The sequence below is a fragment of the Dunckerocampus dactyliophorus genome, chromosome 12 (assembly GCF_027744805.1).
Source record: "Dunckerocampus dactyliophorus isolate RoL2022-P2 chromosome 12, RoL_Ddac_1.1, whole genome shotgun sequence".
Lineage (NCBI taxonomy): Eukaryota > Metazoa > Chordata > Actinopteri > Syngnathiformes > Syngnathidae > Dunckerocampus > Dunckerocampus dactyliophorus.
The window spans coordinates 26,040,090-26,058,512 of record NC_072830.1 but is presented as its reverse complement, the minus strand read 5'-3'; the positions used below and the strand labels follow the sequence as shown (position 1 = coordinate 26,058,512).

The 18,423-nt window shown below is 42.6% G+C and overlaps 2 protein-coding genes across 8 annotated transcripts in view; both read left to right on the top strand.

The window, feature by feature from the left end:
• taf15 (TAF15 RNA polymerase II, TATA box binding protein (TBP)-associated factor) lies at positions 1-7,480 on the top strand. Of its 2 annotated transcripts, XM_054793763.1 has the most exons (16): positions 3-143; positions 1,079-1,112; positions 1,190-1,223; positions 1,303-1,384; positions 1,484-1,556; positions 1,668-1,798; positions 1,882-2,071; positions 3,707-3,741; positions 4,251-4,283; positions 5,033-5,142; positions 5,738-5,867; positions 5,955-6,047; positions 6,127-6,196; positions 6,272-6,357; positions 6,461-6,596; positions 7,095-7,480. In XM_054793763.1, exons 1-16 carry the CDS (start codon positions 134-136, stop codon positions 7,132-7,134), a joined length of 1,287 nt encoding a protein of 428 aa, XP_054649738.1. In that variant the 5' UTR covers positions 3-133; the 3' UTR covers positions 7,135-7,480. The 2 variants fall into 2 exon arrangements, with proteins under 2 accessions (XP_054649739.1, XP_054649738.1); XM_054793764.1 differs by lacking the exon at positions 3,707-3,741 and having other exon boundaries at positions 1-143.
• An 83-nt stretch (positions 7,481-7,563) lies between these two features.
• mmp28 (matrix metallopeptidase 28) overlaps positions 7,564-18,423 on the top strand; it is a 25,731-nt gene continuing 14,871 nt past the window's right edge. For 5 of the 6 annotated variants that reach the window (XR_008573113.1, XR_008573114.1, XM_054793760.1 and 2 more), the window contains exons 1-3: positions 7,564-8,004; positions 11,589-11,665; positions 12,804-13,003. Coding sequence is in view for 4 of the 6 variants with exons in the window: in XM_054793760.1 (XP_054649735.1) it covers positions 7,894-8,004; positions 11,589-11,665; positions 12,804-13,003 (388 nt within the window). In the remaining 2 variants the exon portion in view is untranslated. The remainder of the gene's footprint in view (positions 8,005-11,588; positions 11,666-12,803; positions 13,004-18,423) is intronic. The other variant, XM_054793761.1, reaches the window with a different exon arrangement.

Sequence of the window (18,423 nt, the reverse complement as noted above, 5' to 3'; positions counted from 1 at the left end):
GGCAGAAGAAGAAGCTCCTTAAGGGAAGTACGGCGAGGTAGCTTACTCAATTGAGTGGCACTGCGCAACATTCACTGGGGGATTTTAAACAGCTTCTCAGGAGAGGCAGGCCATCTATTTTAAAGCTATCATAATGGCTACCGGTGAGTGTACACAGAATTGAATGTATCGGTGTGCGTTACATTGGTATTCGGAAACTATGATAAAAATTAGTCAAGTAACAGCCAGTCGACCGCTAACAGCGAGGCCTAAGATCCGGCGCCGTCTACTTAGTGGAATTGGCACATGCAAAATTAGAAATGCATTGACTTCGACGCTTCTAGCTTTCTTACAGTATTTATCGCGCGGACACTTGGCTAATGTCACTCAATTTTAACTATACAACCCTGTATTATGATGTTATTTGCGCTTATTAAATAAGCCCGGCAATGTCCCGCCCAACTAGCTAACTTGGCCTAAGGCTCCTCGAGGGCTGCATGAATGCCTCTTTGTTTATGCCTCAACCGTTGTCTGGCATTTAGACTGGAACTCGAGTAGATTCCTGTGTACTATCCTCCACCATATTATATTCGCGATGAGACTGCAAAATCCCGAAACCAACGCGGTAATAATTACCGATGGGTACAGTAACGTGTAGTTTCAAAATAGGAACGTTTGTTTGGATTCGGTGTTTAGCCGTAGCCGCTAATTGACCGCCATTTTCACCAGAACAGTATGGGGATGTACTCGGGTTTGTGTTGCTGTTTTACCTTGGAACTCCGGATATTCTGAATATTACAATTCAATTCCATTTCAATGCAATTTTATTTATATTGCGCCAAATCGCAACGAAAGGTATCTCAAGGCAGCGTACACACGAGGTAGCTCTATTATCACGCTCCTTCGTAAATTAAAAGAAAACCCATCTGAAACCCACATAAGCAGGCACTTGGCGACTGAGGCAAGGAAAATCTCCCACTGGGGAAGAAACCTTAAACAGAGCCCAGTAATAAATTGTTCTAGCCATATAACTTATTTTCTGAACTGCCACATTGGATAAATGAACTTCTTTGCTTGTTTTTTTTTTTTTTTTTTCCAGATTCGGGCTATGGACAGCATGGTGGCTCACAGAGGTAACTTTAGATTTGTTACTTGACATGGAGATTACTTAACCTTTGAGGGAACTAATTTGCTTCTTATTTTCTTGCAGTTATGGTTCTTATGGCGGTCAACAGGGTGGACAAGTAAGGTCTCAGGCTTCCCTTGTGAATGTAATAATTTTGTAGTATTCCTAAAATTTGTCCTTGTTCTTTTTGGATCAAGAATTATGGACAGGGTAATGGTGCTGGCTCTTACGGGGGACAGGGCTATGGTGGCTATGGTGGTCAGCAAGGTGCAACACAAGGTATAGTATAATGTATGAAATGTGAAGTCAGTGATTGATGGTAATTACTTATAGATGAGTAATTCAAAGTTGTTTTTTTTTTAAATCTTTTTCTTACAGAGGGATTTGGTCAGTCTCAGGCAGGCTATGGTCAGCAACAGGGATATGATAATTTTGGACAGGAGTCATCTGGGTAAGTTTATTTTTCACTTACATTATTTCCTTTGTCTTCAGGTGCCTTTATGACCATTTATATTTGCACATGACCAAAGCCCTTTGTGTTAACTTGCGCAATGTTGTGAAGGTATGGTGAGAAGTCGTTTGGACAACAAGGATCATATGGTGGTCATGGGCAAGGTGGAGACAGCTATGGACAACAAGGCTCATACGGTGGACAAGGCAGTGGCAGCGGTGGCTATGGAAGATTCAGCGAAGGTAAATAAGTGGCTATATACAAAAGTTGTCATGGCACCAAAGCACAATGGATCTTAATAGGTTTTCTTTTTGGGCTGTGATAGGCGAAGGTGGTGGCCAGGGTGCCAGGTTTGGCCGTGACCAAGGTGACCGGTCAGACGGAGGTGGATACAGAGGCAGAGGTCGTGGCGGCTACGACCGTGGCGGTTATGACCGTGGCGGCTATGACCGCAGTGGTGGATACGAGCGTGGTGGCTACGACCGTGGTGGAAGAGGCGGACATCATGGTATGGGGTAAGTTGCACAGTGCCACTGCCCCCAAGGTACTTCTATGTTTTGTAACATGCGACACAGCTTCATCCATCAAACTAGAAACCCATCAGCATGCATACTATTTGGCGCTCATGTGCACTTTGCCTGCACTTGAAATTTATTCCTATGAATTAGCATTTGCTTGTATATCAACCTCTTTGCATAGGTTAAATGGTCACTTCACACTCATAACTGCTGACTTGAGACGGTGCACAAAATGATTAGCCACTGTAGGTGTTCTCAACCTTATTGGGGCCTTATGTGAAGCAATAGTGACGACTCAATGGTGTTAAGCAGAGTGGAATAAGCCATCATGCCGTGGAATGGCAGGTAAACGGCAATGCAACAGAACCTGTTTTGGATGCTATCCAATTCAAGTAACTTCAAGTACTTCAGTATGTAAAGTATTTTTGTTTGAAGTCAGGTACCTAAGGCTGAGTTATAGGTAACCATAGGTAGGTATATCCAATGCGCGCTTCTGTTGGCTATAAGACACACTGGACCGATGCACTTTTACTGTTATTTTTCCTTGTACATAACCACTGCAACTTTTTATTTTAATTTATTTTTTTTTTTCGAGATGAGATGAGCTTTTAGCCATCCTCCAATTTCTTTGATGGACCAAAAATGACTTATTCTTTTGCCATTGGGCCAGGTTCCTGCTGTGTATTGGCAGCTCATTTTTGTCCAGGTCATTACATTTTACTCTGACCAGTGACTGTTAGTCAAATTTAGGCATTAAAGCCATTATCTAAACTGTCAGCAATTTGGGATGTGAGAAATGACTATTTATCATTTGAAGTTTCTCAGCCTTTAAGAAAAAAAAAATCCTAAAATCAATTTGTTGCAAGGCTGTCTTGCTCTATCGCACAAACATGCAGGTGTGAAAACAAAATGCAAAGAGACTAGGAGCATTAACATGCCAACTAAGCCAAGGTTGTATTGAATCTAGAGATGTCCTATCAAGATATATCTCTGAAAGTGTGTAAAACACTTTGGTGTGTCCGTGTTCTGAGGATCATGTAGCTTTTGAACAATGGACTCGACTGAAATGCTGCGGTTAGACCTGGAGCGACGTCGTCAGCTGCTTCGCATTCAACAGGTTTCATTCAAATATTGTATGTTTGACAATGGCCAACATGTGTGTTGTGTTAACATGGATCTACATTTCATACTACAGGTGTTCACAGTGATTGAACTATAACATGGACCTCAGTTAAAGGATGTCCTAAACGAACTCAGTGGAAGATTGCGTGTCAGTTGCTACACTCCCTCACACCAATTTGGACTCTTATGTTAAATGACAAAATTGCCTGGCTTTGCTGCTATTTGAAAACAAATCTGATTTTGGATGAAAAACTGCAGCAAGTATCAAATTCGGAAAACTCTGGTGACCCAGCGACATGTGATAAGTCTTCACTCGTCTGCCTGAGTCAGAGCTACCTGCTCATCTATCCACTGATATTTATTGCCAAAGACTAACACTCCTCGTGTGAGACATTTCCACCATAGTCGCACACCCTGGCAGGAGTGCATACCGATGGGGATGTAGGGGAGCTTTGAGCTCTCAGTTGGGACAAAGGAAAAGCCATCATATCTCCAATTTTTCCTCTGCAGAGGTGGTGACCGTGGTGGCTTCAAAAATTTCGGTGGTAAGTGACGAGCATCAGAACTGTGTCGGTGGGGGAGGACTTGAGAACTTAGCACAAAAGGAAAAAGGGGGATAAGAGAACTCTGAATGCCACCAATTTCATGCCCAGACTGCAAGGGATCCACTTACTGTTAGTCGGATTTTTCTTTAAAGTCTACAGTACACTTGTGGTAACAGACATGGGGCTTGGGATGTAAATAATACTAAATGTGGTTGCATGAAGACAAGGATTTATTTTCTTACATGACGTGTGTTCCCGGGATGAACAGGGTAAACGTTCTATAACTTGAAACATTTGGTGGTTAAAAGGAACAAATCCGTTGACGTTGAAAGGTGTCTGATCCTTCGGTATGAAAGCACACAACACAGAGCTGTAAACACGGACTTTCTTACATTTCTATATTATACAATGACACTGTTAGGATGTGTTTTTATGTAGAAAAGTACAGCTATTAAAGCTATTTTGCTCAAGTGTTTTTTTTTTTTTTTTCCATCTTCCCTGTTTTCCAGGCTCTCGAGACTACGGCTCAAGGGATGAATCAGGTAATAACGTCTTTGTTTCTGAGCTCTTAAGTGTACTGATCAACCACTTGTCTTTATTAAAGCATGTGTCATATCAAGCCGTTCTTAACTGGCATTTTGCGTGATACCAAAGTGTATCCGAGTATTAAGCAACCCATCATCCATTTTTTATTTATTTATTTATTTATTTATTTTTTAATCTTAACCAAACATCACCAAACTTTTGTACATAGATGCGGCTTAACAAGTGTCATCCTCTTACAAACTACCTGATCTACATTCTCTCTCACGACCAGACAGATGAGTTCCAGCATGTCCACTGATTATTTTGTTCAAAAAGTACAAATTAAGGGCAGACTTGCACTGGGCCAAACACAATAATAATAATAATAATAATAATAATAGTAATAATAATAATAGTGTGTTGTGACATCACATAGATTACAAGCATGTGAGGGGCAACTCGGACAACATTTTTGCAGTTTGTACGAATACTGCAGGCTCTAAACTGTTAAATGTCCTGTTTTAAGGTTTAGTTTTTTAATGGTTAAAAAGAATCACATTTTGAAGACATATTGCCCACAGTTACTATTGGATCACAATATGATTAGCAGTTTTTGGTTGAGTTTGAGCTAATTGGTTGTCAGTGATTGTGGTGGTCTTAGCAATTTATGGAATTTCATCGTAAAATGTGCTTAGCGTGAATTGCTTATGTTAGCTCCTGAGATCGATGTTGATCACTTATTTTGTTGCATTGTTTTCTTCCACAGCTGGGGAGCAGGACAACTCTGACAACAACACCATTTTTGTCCAAGGCCTGGGAGAAGATGCTTCAGTCCAGGAAGTGGGTGACTTCTTCAAGCAAATTGGCATCATTAAGGTATCACTAACTTCACTCTATTACACACAAGCTAATCTTAACATCCATAATATGTTCCAGTGCTTGAAACCTTTCTATTCACATCAAGAACTAGAAAGCTGTGCATGGGAGTGACACAGTAAACGTGTTCCAGTGCTAGTAGGGGAGCAGAATGGGTGGCGGACAGGAAGTGGCATCATGGGTTCAGAGGGGTTAGGGATGCAACAGTAGCCTGTGTTATGATTATCACGTTGTTGTGCCTGTTTATAATTTTAAACCTGCAATTAAAGCCTATTTCGGCAATCAAGTCTGGTGCTTGTCTCACCAAACAATCATGGACACCTAGTGACAATGTAGAATACTACACTCACAATTTTAATCGTCGTCTTAATGGCTTATATTTGTCTTTTAGTTCATTTAGCCATGTGTATGCTTGAAAATGCTTAATCTAGGCCAAAATGTGTACAATTAACTTAAATATGCATGTTTTTTTTTCTATTAATAGGCCATATTCAATCACAAAATGGCATGGTTTGTCAATATGTTAGGAAAAACTGAAAGTGAAGCCGCAATGTGGCGAGGGACGAGTGTAGTGAAATAATGCGTTGTTTTTCAGGTGAACAAGAAGACTGGCCAACCAATGATCAACCTTTACTCTGACAAGGCCACTGGTCGGCCAAAGGGAGAAGCCACAGTGTCATTTGACGACCCACCTTCCGCCAAAGCTGCTATTGACTGGTTTGATGGTAATGGCACTTAAACACAGAGCCTGCTCTTGCTAATAGTTGTATCATTTGGCATCCTCTGATTGTTCCTATCTGTCTTCAATGCAGGCAAGGAGTTCAACGGCAAACCCATCAAAGTGTCATTTGCCACTCGCAGAGCTGAGTTCACACAGCGAGGCGGAGGACGAGGGGGAAGAGGAGGTTGGTAGATGTAGCAACAAACATTTTACATATATGCTTCTTCTGTGTGTATATTTTCCTTTTCTCATCTTTCTCTCAGGCTTCAGAGGTCGTGGTGGTGGAGGTCCTAACTTTGACATGAAGGGAGGAGACTGGCCTTGTCCCAACAGGTTTGTCTTTGTTGTTTGACACAATGCTCCTGTACCAATCTCTGAATTGGCTAATTGTTTCTGTTACGTCTTCAGTTCCTGCGGCAACATGAATTTTGCACGGCGACAAGAGTGTAACAAGTGTGGTGCCCCCAAACCTGGAGATGCAGGAGGATTTGGAGGTGCGAGCTTCTTTTATCTAAAGGCTCTGAAGAGCATGTTCCAGACAACATGCCAACGTAATCGAAAAGCTCAAATAAACAGTTGTACGATTGTGTGTTTCAGATCGTGGAGGCAGAGGCGGGTATGGTGGTGACAGAGGCGGCTTCCGTGGCCGCGGAGGGTTCCGTGGTGGCGACCGAGGCGGTTATGGGGGTGACCGTGGTGGTGGATATGGGGGAGGATACAAAATGGGAGGAAGGTTGGTGAAAGATCTGAACTTGAAGAAACTAGTCTCTGCTGATCTTGGCTTCCATTAGAAGAACTGCAGTTGGTCAGATATTTTGGTGTTACATTAATAAAAGTGGACAACAAAAATGAATAACTGTCCAAATCAGATCTTGGCAGATGTAGTTTCATGTACCACCAGAAGAGGGCGTTATCTACTTGATTTGAAACTTGCTGAATTGAGATGAAAGCTGTTTTGTGGAATATTGCCATTTCAGGCATCCAGTGGGACCTCTTAATAGAAAACTGATAAGTTTATAGTCAAATTGCTAGCCTCATGTTTACAAATACCCGTCGAGGTCTATCATAGTGGTCCTGCCTGGACACCCAAGTACAATTCGTATTAAATTTTTCTAGTTACAGCAGGGTGGATATGCATAACTGCCCACCATATTTTACACTTAATGAATATGTTTAAATCTGACTCTTTTTTTTTTTTTTTTTTTTTTTTTGTCCCGTCTTGTCTTTTCAGAGGTGAGCGGAGGGACGACCGAAGAGACCGGCCATACTAAAGTCCTACTAGATCAGATGAACGTCACTCCTGCCACAGTCCGCCACAGACAGAGGGCTTGGTCAGAGGTGGAAAACCCCCCCCAAAACACCAGTTCTGACTTGTGTCCCTATAGATGGCACAGTAGCATGGGTTTCCACTATGACAAGGACTCATTGGCTGTGGCATGTGCTGGAATGGTTTTGTTTTATTTCTTTGTACATCTTTTTAATTTTCTGTCCCATTCTCGGTGCAGATGTTGTGTGGTAGACTTCATACCATTGTTTTTGTATGAACGAAATAAAATTGTTTTACTTTGTTCTCTCTCCCCCCCCCAAACAAATATTAAACTGTGATCTTTCTTTTCATGTTGTAAGCTCTCATTCCTGTACAGTATTTTATACTGAAATTCATGCAAGAAGGAGCATTTCAACACAAAAGTACATGTTAATGTTGATTCAATTTAGTGTTTTCATTTTGAACTAACAGAAGGCACGTGTGTGAGGAATAAGTTGGCAAAATATCCGGTGTGCGAACTTGAAATGCTTGAGCTACACCCTCGACTGTGTAGCTAGACCTGTGTGCTTGTTTTGTTGGCCGCCGCGTGCAGCAGTGAGGGGGAAAAAAGGGGCGGTGCTGTCTCCCGCCCAGTCAATCATCTCAGTTGCTCCTCAATTAGAGATGGAGGTGGAAGACGAGAAACAGTTAATTTGCATAATAACTGATAAGTCGGTGTGTTGACCAGTAATGCAACGTGTACCAACACGGTGGCCGCTCCACGATGAATAGGTACTGGGCCGGACACGGCGTGAAGCCCGCCTGGATCCTGGCTGTGACCTGCCTGGTTAGTGCGCGCACTGGCCGCGGATCTCCTCTGCTGTTGAACCCAGAGGTACATGACCACTAACCCCATTCTATTCCTTGCACTTTTAACATTACTTCTCACAGACATTTGATAAGAGCTCCTCTGTTGTTACGTTAATGGTGTATATATTCGTCATACTTAAATTTTGTAAGTGTTGTTCCATGAACGCTCAACGCTGCTGTCACATTTCGTGTGTTTCACGTGCATGGTGTGTCACGTTTGGGACATTTTTGAAAACTGCCTATAGCAGCAGTAGTACAAATGTTTTCCAGCGACGGTCGCATACTGAAAAGTCGAGGTGGGCGGATCGACCATATTAACGATACCACGTTACTATCGGTATCGGATAGATACTACAGTTTTCAGTTTATTTTCACAAATATCTGTTTTTTTGTAAGTAAAATCCACGACAACCCCTGCAGGTGAACTTCATTTGACCTCTGAACTTCTGAATGCATGCATGTCCAACTGTTGAATGTTGGAGTACTTTTTGCACAACTTGCTGTTCTCTAACAAAGAGCTGAACAGCAACATTAGAATTGGTATTTAAACAGTCCTCATCACGCTGTTCACATTTTGAAATCATGAGACCAAGATCACACCTAAGAATTGACCAACAGTACTTCCCCAGTGTGAGGCTTGCAACAATATGTTCTCAGAGGGGCGTGGCCACTGAGTTTAGATTGTTATCAGCAGATTACAAGAGAGATACAGACGAATCAAAGAAAAGTATGACAAATTTTAAAAAGTCAGCTTATGTGGATTTTGCTGTTCAGCTGCTTGTTAGAGAAGAGCAAGTTGTGGATAAAGTACTGAAACACAGAACAATTGTACATATATTCATGTATTTTCACAATGTGCCGCGGACCGCAAGTGGCCCACGAGCCGCACTTTGGTCAACATAATATTGAAAAACAAGCTATGTTAAACCTTAAATCCAGTATTTCTTTATTTGTGTGTGTCAAACAACAAAAACGTTACACAGTGGTGTGAGAAAGTGTTTCCCCCCTTCCTCATTTGTTATTTTTTGCATGTGTCACACTTAAATGTTTCAGATCATCAAACAAATTAAAATATTAGCCACTGACAACACAACTGAACACAAAATGCATTTTTCAAATGAAACTTTTTATTATTAAGGGAGAAAAAAATCCAAACCTACATGGCCCAGTTAAAACATAACTGAGATTAATTGAGCTCTATCAGTCTGGAAAAGGTTCTAAAGTCATTTGTAAAGCTTTGGGACTCCAGCACCACAGTTCCACAAATGGCGAAAACTTGGAACAGTGGTGAACCTTCCCAGGAGTGGCCGGCCAACCAAAATGACCTCAAGAGCGCAGCAACGAATCATCCAAGAGGTCACAAAAGACCCCACAACAACATCCAAAGAACTGCAGGCCTCACTTGCCTCAGGTCAGGTCAGTGTTCATGACGCCACCATAAGAAAGACACTGGGCAAAAACGGCCTGCATGGCAGAATTCCAAGACAAAAACCACTGCTCAACAAAAAGAACATTAAGGCTTGTCTCAATTATGCTAGAAAACATCTTGATGATCCCCAAGACCTTTGGGAAAGTACTCTGTGGTCTGACAAGACAAAAGTTTAACTTTTTGGCAGGTGTGGGACCCATTACATCTGGCGTAAAAGTAACACCTTGTTTCATAAAAAGAACATCATACCAACAGTAAAATATGGTGGTGGTAGTCTGATGGTCTAGGGCTGTTTTGCTGCTTCAGGAGCTGGAAGATTTGCTGTGATAAATGGAACCATGAAAATCCTGAAAAAAAAAAAGTCTGGCCATCTGTTTTCTGACCTCAAGCCAAACCAACTTAGGTTCTGCAGCAGGACAATGATCCAAAACACCACCAGCAAGTCCACCTCTGAATGGCTGAAGAAAAACAAAATGAAGGCTTTGGAGTGGCCTAGTCAAAGTCCTGACCTGAATCCTATTGAGATGCTGTGGCATGACCTCAACTCATTCAATACCTAAGACATAATTATACATCTTTTACGTTTTTTTTGCGTTAGAGACTAAAATAGATGATGACGCAACTCCCCACTAATGCATGTGGCTGTAGAGTAGTTTTAAGTCATAAAAACGGCCACTAGATGGCAGAAGTGCATTTGATAAGGGCTCTGCAGCAATTGTGTAAATAGAACAATCACACATGACAGGAAGGAAGAAGTGGAAGAGCATGGAAGAGTGTAGCGTGCAGAAGGTTACGCATTGTAGGAAAATACGCATGCACACGCAGACACGTGCGCGCACTTGCGCACGCGTGCTGACGCACACACATGGACACACATGCACACACATACTGTACTTCCGACCCAAATGTGAAAACTGTAAATCAGGGGTCACCAACGTGGTGCCCGCGGGCACCAGGTAGCCCCCCACGACCACATGAGGTGCCCGCAAGCCTGCTTTTCATTCAGGTTTTCAGTTAATAATGAAAGAACAGTAGAAAGAAATGCATTCTGAAATACAAAATGTGAGTTGTGGACACCAGCATTTTGTTCCTGTTCTGGTCAAACAAGCATATTCGCTTTGTTTGGGTTTAAAATAAGCTCTGAAAATAAATGTTACAAAAACGAGTAGCTCTTGGCCATTCTCATTTTGTAAAAGTAGCTCTCACAAGGAAAAACCTTGGTAACCCCTGCTGTAAATAGTTCATGGTGTTATATTTGTAACTAAATTATGTTCTACTGCTGATTACTAAAGAACGGAAAAGGGTAGAAACAGACTTTTTTTTTGATGAAAGACGGGAGTCTTTGTTTTGCGAGGGTCCATGTGTATATAGCCATAGAACACAATATTCTGTGTGCCTTGAAAGGTCAGTCAAAATCGTCTAAAATGGCCGATACAGGAGGGGATGTCTTTTGAAAAAGGGCAGGGATTGAATGAGTTAAAAAGGCGGTTCATGTGTGGAAAACCCCCCAATGTGGCTGAATTACAACAATTCTGCAAAGACGAGTGGGCCAAAATTCCTCCACAGCGCTGTAAGACACTCATTGCAAGTTATCACAAATGCTTGATTGCAGTTGTTGTTGCTCAGGGCGGCCCAACCTGTTATTAGGTTTAGGGGGCAATCACTATTTCACACAGAGTCTTGTAGGTTTGAGTTTTTTTCTCCCTTAATAATAAAAAGCTTCATTTGAAAACTTTTTGTCATTGACTGATATTAGCATATAAATATATATATGCTTTTAACATTAAACAATGCCTTCTGGCATCACAGGTTGCATGTAAAGAGACAAAGAGGCATTTATGTTGCACATTCCTTCTCTGTTAATTTCCTTCCCCCTTTCAGCCACATCTGTAATCACTGAGATTGTGCTGGGTGTCTGAACATGAAGCACCGTGATTGACAGGCCATAATGCCATCCTTGTGCTTCTCGTGCTCAATGCATCACCATCTATCACCGTGTACTGTATATGGTGTTTTTATGTCATTACATTCTGTTTGCATGCTTCCATTCTTTCCAAATCCTTGTGAGGATTAAAGAGGGACCCCAGAGGGTTCTTATGGGTGGTCTGCCGCTGCACGTTATTGATATATATTTTTTTAAATTGTGTGAGATGGTTGTACTGACAACCATGATGTTTCAGGTGTTTCTGGAAAAATATGGCTACCTTCATGACAACAACCACATCCACAATGCAGTTGAGATGCAGTCAGCCATCCGGTATGTAACTCGTCTATTCGCCATAGAAGCATGAAGCGATACCATGTGACCTTTATGTTGGCGAGAGCTACAGTCGCTGGTACCGTCTCTTCATAAGTGAATGGATGGTAGTGGACGAAGGGCCCTAGGGGGTGCCGTGTAAAACACACCCTCACTCACCTCTACACCACAAACCTTCCCTGAACCCTCCCTGAGCCACTTAGGAATTCCAGGAAGCTTGCCCTCTGGCCTACACACTTGTATTGAGTTTTTCCCGATAATGAAAACCGATATTAAAAAACTGCTGTATATACTGTATAGTCCTGTGTTATTCGTCGCAGTCGGAACTGGGCCTGATATGTTGAAACCACGGGTGTGGGTGTGCAGCCGATAGCGCCGATGTTAGCTAACACATTAGCCTGTAGCGGCGCCGGCACGGTCTCGTTGTCCCTGTTGTCAGCCGACATTTTGACCCACGTCGAGGTTCACTAAATGTGGAGAGATGATTCACAACGAGACAGGTGGCGAAGTGGGGCGCACCAATCAGTTTAGTCTCCACTCAACTCAACAGCAAGCAACAATTGTTTAGCAATAGCTAAGCTATGGCTACAACAACCTCATGACCCGCAAACGGAAGTACACTTGGTAGATAGATGTGAATGTGTTAATTCCATGACAGGAGATATGTGATGGTACATACATCGGTATCAGTTGATATCGGAATCAGAAATTGAGAGTTGGACGATATCAGTATATTGGTTATCGGCAAAAAAGCCAATATCGGACATCCCAAATTAATATATTTTTGAAAAACCGAGTGAATCCGCAAAAGTAAAAGTGGCGAGGGACGGCTGTATGCAGATATATCGGATATACTTTTATCCTTAAAATTGATATGGAAAGTATGCAAAAATGCTTTCCAAGCTCAGGTACGCAATGAGATCTTGTGTGACGCCACTCGGGACTTCAAAGTTTTGTGCAACATTAGAGGCATTTCTGAAAACAGTGTGGACAGGCAATTTGCCTCGAAAACACTGTGGACAACACCCAAATCCCATATTGTACGACTTCAGAGAGCGTTTGACTTCTGTGATAGGTGAGTTTAAACATAGATTTATGAGGTCGTTCATCCATTTGCAAATATTTTCCCTCTTTTTAGGGACTTCCAGTGGTTGTCTCGTCTACCTGTGACAGGTGAACTAGACAGCGCCACCCTGAGGCAGATGGCAGAGCCTCGCTGTGGCGTGTCGGATGAGGGCAGCCAGCAGATCTGGGCCAAGAGGGTAAACATCATCTTCACTGCAAGGAGTTCTGCCCCAATGGCGCCATGGCGCCGCAGGAAGCGCTCTGCAGTAAGAGGTAGTGTGTTTATTTACTTTCAAGTGTACGTCCTAGTGAGGAGCGTGTTCATCCTGCATTGGAGCGCTTTCTGAGCATTGCCATTTAACAGGGAGGGTCAACCTTCGTAAAACTGAAGCACTTAATAGAGCCGGCTTGTAATTACACCTGCTCCTGTGTCTCACGCATGCATGACTCTTTGACTTTCAAGGTCAGCATTGTCTTTGCACGGGTGAAACCCTTGAATTTGTGTTGAATAGCGACACATCCACGAACAACATCAACTCTGCTCCAAGTTTTCAAGCTGTTCTCTGCTTGATTGTTGCCTTGAATGGAAATGATGGACAGTCCTTTGTGATCATGTCCTAATTGTCTTCTTCAAACACAGCAGTAAAAAGTATTTATGGCTGAAAAGGTCAGTGCAATTTGAACCGACTAAACGCTGCCGGTGCTTAAGAGCCCTAAAATGCCAAATGTCTTGCAGACTCTTTGAAATAATTGAGCTTAAAGCACTCATAGTTTAGACCACCTTAAAACCTCTTTTCTTTTATAAATGCCTAAATGCCCTTTTTCCCATCATTAGAAGAGTATAACCGGGGGTCATGACAATTGTGGAGGTCATTCAATTCATGGAATCTGTCTTCAGTATTGTTGTCATGTAGCATTCCATGACACGTTCACTGATGGCACATTTTCTGTAATCCACCAAATCATTACACTTCAGGGAATAACATGTTGTTAGTACTTGTATAAAAGTCATATTATATTACCATACTTTCTCAAATAGTGACTGGGGTGTTTATTTACTCAACTGCATAGACTACCAGGCATTCATTCAAGGTAAGGCGGTTATTAAAGGAGAAGGCGGTTATTAAAGAAGGGGCCATTATTTGTATAAATACTTACAGAACACTTGCTGTGTATAGTGCCCTCAGATCCATGGGGGGCCCAATTCTGCGCAGGGGGGCGAATCGCTGGCCTGAGGCATAGAGCAACAAAGTCAGCCCAAGGCAGGAAAGGAAAAATAAAGATGCCACAAAGATTGATAGCATGCAGCAGAATAAGAGAATAAAATGCTGAATGCACCCACTCCCCTGTCAGTTCCCGGTAGTGTAATGGTACAGCTGCTGCCTTTTAAGTCAGAGGGAATGGGTTTCATCCCAGCCCCCAATGTTTTTTTGTTATTTTGCACAAAAAATTATTTATTGAACTATTTGTTTCCCTTTGCATTACTCTTGTGGTTCTCAATTATTTTGTGTCATGCCCCCACTGGGGGACTGGATGTTCCTGCCCCTTGTTGTCATTCCTCCCATGTCCTCTCAGAGTGCCCTTGAGCATCATCGCCTGGAGAAAGAGCGATTTTTCTCTTTATGCTGTTGTGTGAAAGCCTCTGCATTCCTATGTCACACAACGAGTTGGCTAATGTTCAGGGAATGCAGTGATGGCTGATGTGTGCTGCCGCCTCTTCATGTCAGTACCTGACATGTTCCACCCGGTAAACACCACTGGCTGTTTGCCGCTGGTTGCTTGACTGATGACTGCTCACAGCTTGACCTAATGCAAGAGATCAACTTTGTCCTCATTTTAGTGTCAAACATGGGACATGTGATGGAATTTAAGTATGCAGTCGTCGTATGTTACTGTTACATAACTGCTAAAACAGAGCCAACACTGTACCACCCATGTTGACTCTGTATTTGGGGCAAGGGGCAGTGCCCCACCAGATGCAGCAGATTAGTCGAATGGTCGAATGGTTGACCCCCAGTATGCAGAGACGGAGGCAGCAGCGTGCAAATAAAAGTCAGTTAATTATGCAGGTACTCACAGTTGTGCAGGAACAAACAACATCAGGCGACAGAGGAAACTAACTCTGTGAAAACGAACTAAAAGACTTGGCAGTAGCAACAGGTAAGGAGACCGTTTAAGTGACAGCACAGGCGAAGAAAGCACAGTCAGTGAACCCAGCGTCGTCACAGGGACGGCGCTGGGCTGATAAACTCAACTAATTATAATTGCCAACAGTCGCACACAATTCCACTGAGGTGAAACGGTTGCATCTTACCCCCAGCAGGAAGTTCAGCATTGCAGAATAAGAGCGCAGAGCAGGAAGTGATAATTCCTGTCCAGCGGAACATGACATTTTATATGTAATGCAGAGCACTGGGTTGTCACTCCCTTGTTTGCCATTCAAACAGCTTGATTGGTATACAGTACAGTCATCCCTCGCTACATTGCGGTTTGAATATCGCTCTCTGACTCACGTTTAAAAAATAAATAATAATAATTAATTAATAATCGCTGTTTCGTGGTTGACAGCATCAGGGCAAAGGGCACGGTTATAAGAGTGAAATACGCGTGAGTCACTTAATAATGTATTTTCTTAATTGTTTTAGGGTGTCTGTTAAATACAGAGCATGCAACCTCTGTGAATCTTGTGTGCATGCAAGGAAGGCTTGAAGAGCAGCGATCACGTGCTCTCAAGATGCACTTTGGCAACCTGCGAGTGCGAGCTGTGGTGGAATGTAAATAAGACGCGTTTTTCTGCTTTTTTCAGCTGCAGTGATGAACGCCACTGCTGCCGAGCAAGTTGGAAAACAAACCTTGACTTGCGGCGGACGTTCCCACTGATATTTACAGAGCTGACATTCCACCACCCACAGCTTAGATAAGTGCTTCTGGAGTGATAGGTGTGGGAGGCTGCCGTTTTCACAAGTGCCATGACTTCACTCTGCTCACTTGTCATTGTGCAGATGTACATAGAATGGAATCCATCTGTCGATGTCTTCATCTTGTCGCCATGTTGTGCATTTGCAAGCAGAGGGGTTCATATTTGTACACGAGCTTGTGCAATTAGCATACCTAGCCTTTATTTTATTCTAAATGGGACCATAACTCACAAAATATTTGACTCACTCTATTGAAAAAGACCTGAAATGTGAATCGCGGCCATAAAGTTGACAGCAACATGATATGTGAGGCGATAAATCAAAGAAGAACTTGGGTCATTTTCACATACAGCAGGAATATGCTGGCAGTTGAAGCTGCCCTCCTTGTGGGCTTTCTTAAAAAAGCACAGCGTTCATCTTCAGCACCCATGTGTAAAACATGAACAAATATACCGTGTTCCAAATTATTATGCAAATAGGATTTTAGTGTCATTATGTATGTATGTATTAACATAAAATCATTTGTTTTTCAATTAAATTCACGGCTGATACTGTGCTGTGACTTGGGGGCTCTTTTGGATTACTGATATCAATCTCGGACAGCTGTCATAATTAGTTTGCCAGGTGAGCCCAGCTAAAAGAAAACTACTTAAAAATGATGTTCCACTTTATTTAGCATGCCAGAGATTTCAAGCGATATGGGAAATAAAAAGACGAAAAAAGGGTCAATATATTGCAGTGCCTTGGACAAGGCACGAACACATTCAATAATTCACAAAAACATTTGTACAGTGAAGAAATTTGTGGCTGATTCAGATGACAGCCGGGATTGTGCTGATGAAGGAATAATGAGAAAGGAAAAATTTAACGCATCAAGAGACCACCTGCTAAAAATCCATTACAAAGCAGCAAACAGGTATTTGAAGCTGCTGGTGCGTCTGAAGTCCCATGAACATCAAGATGTAGGATCCACCAGAGGCTTGCAGTTATGCATAAGCCACCCCTAACCAATACTCTCAAGCAGAAACGGTTGCAGCGGGCCAACAAATACATGAAGATTAATTTTCAAACAATCCTGTTCACTGATGAGGGCCGTGCAACCTCGGCTGGTACGGATGGATCAGGTAGAGCATGGCCAGCATATCTCAACAAGGCTGTGATGTCAGCAAAGAGGTGGCGAAGTCGTGTTTTGGATCGGAATCATTGGGAGAGAGCTGGTAGGCCCTTTATGGTCATTTAAGGTGTGAAAATGACCTCAGCAAAGTATGTCGAGTTTCTGACTGACCACTTTCTTCCATGGTACAATATGAAGAACCGTACCTTCTGTAGCAAAATGACCTTCATGCATGACAATGCACCATCTCATGATGCAAATAACACCTACCTCTCTGTCATTGGCTGTTATGGGCATAAAAGGAGAGAAACTCTTGGTTTGGCCACAGTGTAAATATTACTGCAACATTAACACATGGACTTTTACACAGATTGTGTTCGCTGCATTGAAGCGGTGTAGAGTTAATCACTGATTCATCATCAACAACAGAAGATTGACTCCGTCACATCAGTGACACACAAACTGGAAGATAGTTGTTGCATTTGCGTGTGTCAACCAGCATCCTCGACACCAAATCTGTTGATCTGAGACACTTCCTAATGCCTCAGATAAGCTGGCTTGCCCACACTGCCGTTATAGTGAGCATCATTGTAATTGCTTCCATAAGGGAAGTCGCGGAATGTCTCGTGTATCTGACTTCCTGGCCCCTCAGCTGTCCACCGGGACCTCTTACTATGTAGCACCGTGAGGGAAGACACCGCCTGGACTCTAATTATACATACTGTACACGCACCCTTTCCTTTTTCCACCTCATTTGGATGCAGCATTGGATGTTTGTTTTTTTTGAGCGAAGTGATATGTTCAACAATTGTCAGCACCCACTCTGATGCTAAACCACGTCGTCAGCCATGAGCTCAGGCATACTCAGCTTTTGAGATCTTTACATTTTGCAGTACAGTAAAGCAGTTTCTCCCTGAGCGTCCCCAAAGGTTCAGACTACGTAACAAATGATTGTTTCCTGCCGTGGAGCCTCTCTGTCTGTGTGCTGTGCCGCATGGCTCGATGCATTTGTGTGTTTGCTTGGGTTGCAGATTGCCACGTTGTGTATCCTGGTGTGTATACTTTTGATTTACTTCTATAAATGCAAAAGCAGCTGAATGTATTTCCTCCCCGTCTGTGTATCAACAAACAAATGTACAATTGGGATGTTTAGGCCTTACATGTAAACTGAGAAACCACAGACGTGCATTCAAGTGCGCTATTAAGTCATGCATGTGCTCAGAGCGCTTGCTCGTTGTGACTCGACTTGACAACATCTCTGCTAAACAGGCAATACCTCGCAATTTACAATACATGGAATTACCAAACAAGATGTGAACACCGTTTACACCAATTCTGCCCTGTAAAATGCAGTAAGCTTCTGCAACCAGAAGTGTGCTGTCTGACAAGAATGACCCAGCTGACGGAAAATAATTTCAATGTGCAGCCAAAGAGCTCAACGTCCTGCTAACAGCCAGTCCACCCCTGGTGCAGCAAGAAATATTGCCTTTAAAACACAACATAAACAAGCCTCACTCAATAAAATCAATCCTAACAAGTGCAAGTACAGTCAAACCTCAGTTTTTGTAAGATTTGATTATCATTGAAAATTTTTCCCAAAATGTTGCCTTACACTGTCTCGGTTTTTCGTACGACACTGCACGTAATAAACTGTTTGCTCT

What these genes read in the sequence shown, in the direction of transcription:
- taf15 (XM_054793763.1), top strand. An exon ending in CAGCATGGTGGCTCACAGAG is followed by an intron (nt 1,113 to 1,189) that starts GTAACTTTAGAT and finishes ATTTTCTTGCAG; the next exon opens with TTATGGTTCTTATGGCGGTC. An exon ending in TCAGCAAGGTGCAACACAAG is followed by an intron (nt 1,385 to 1,483) that starts GTATAGTATAAT and finishes TTTTTCTTACAG; the next exon opens with AGGGATTTGGTCAGTCTCAG.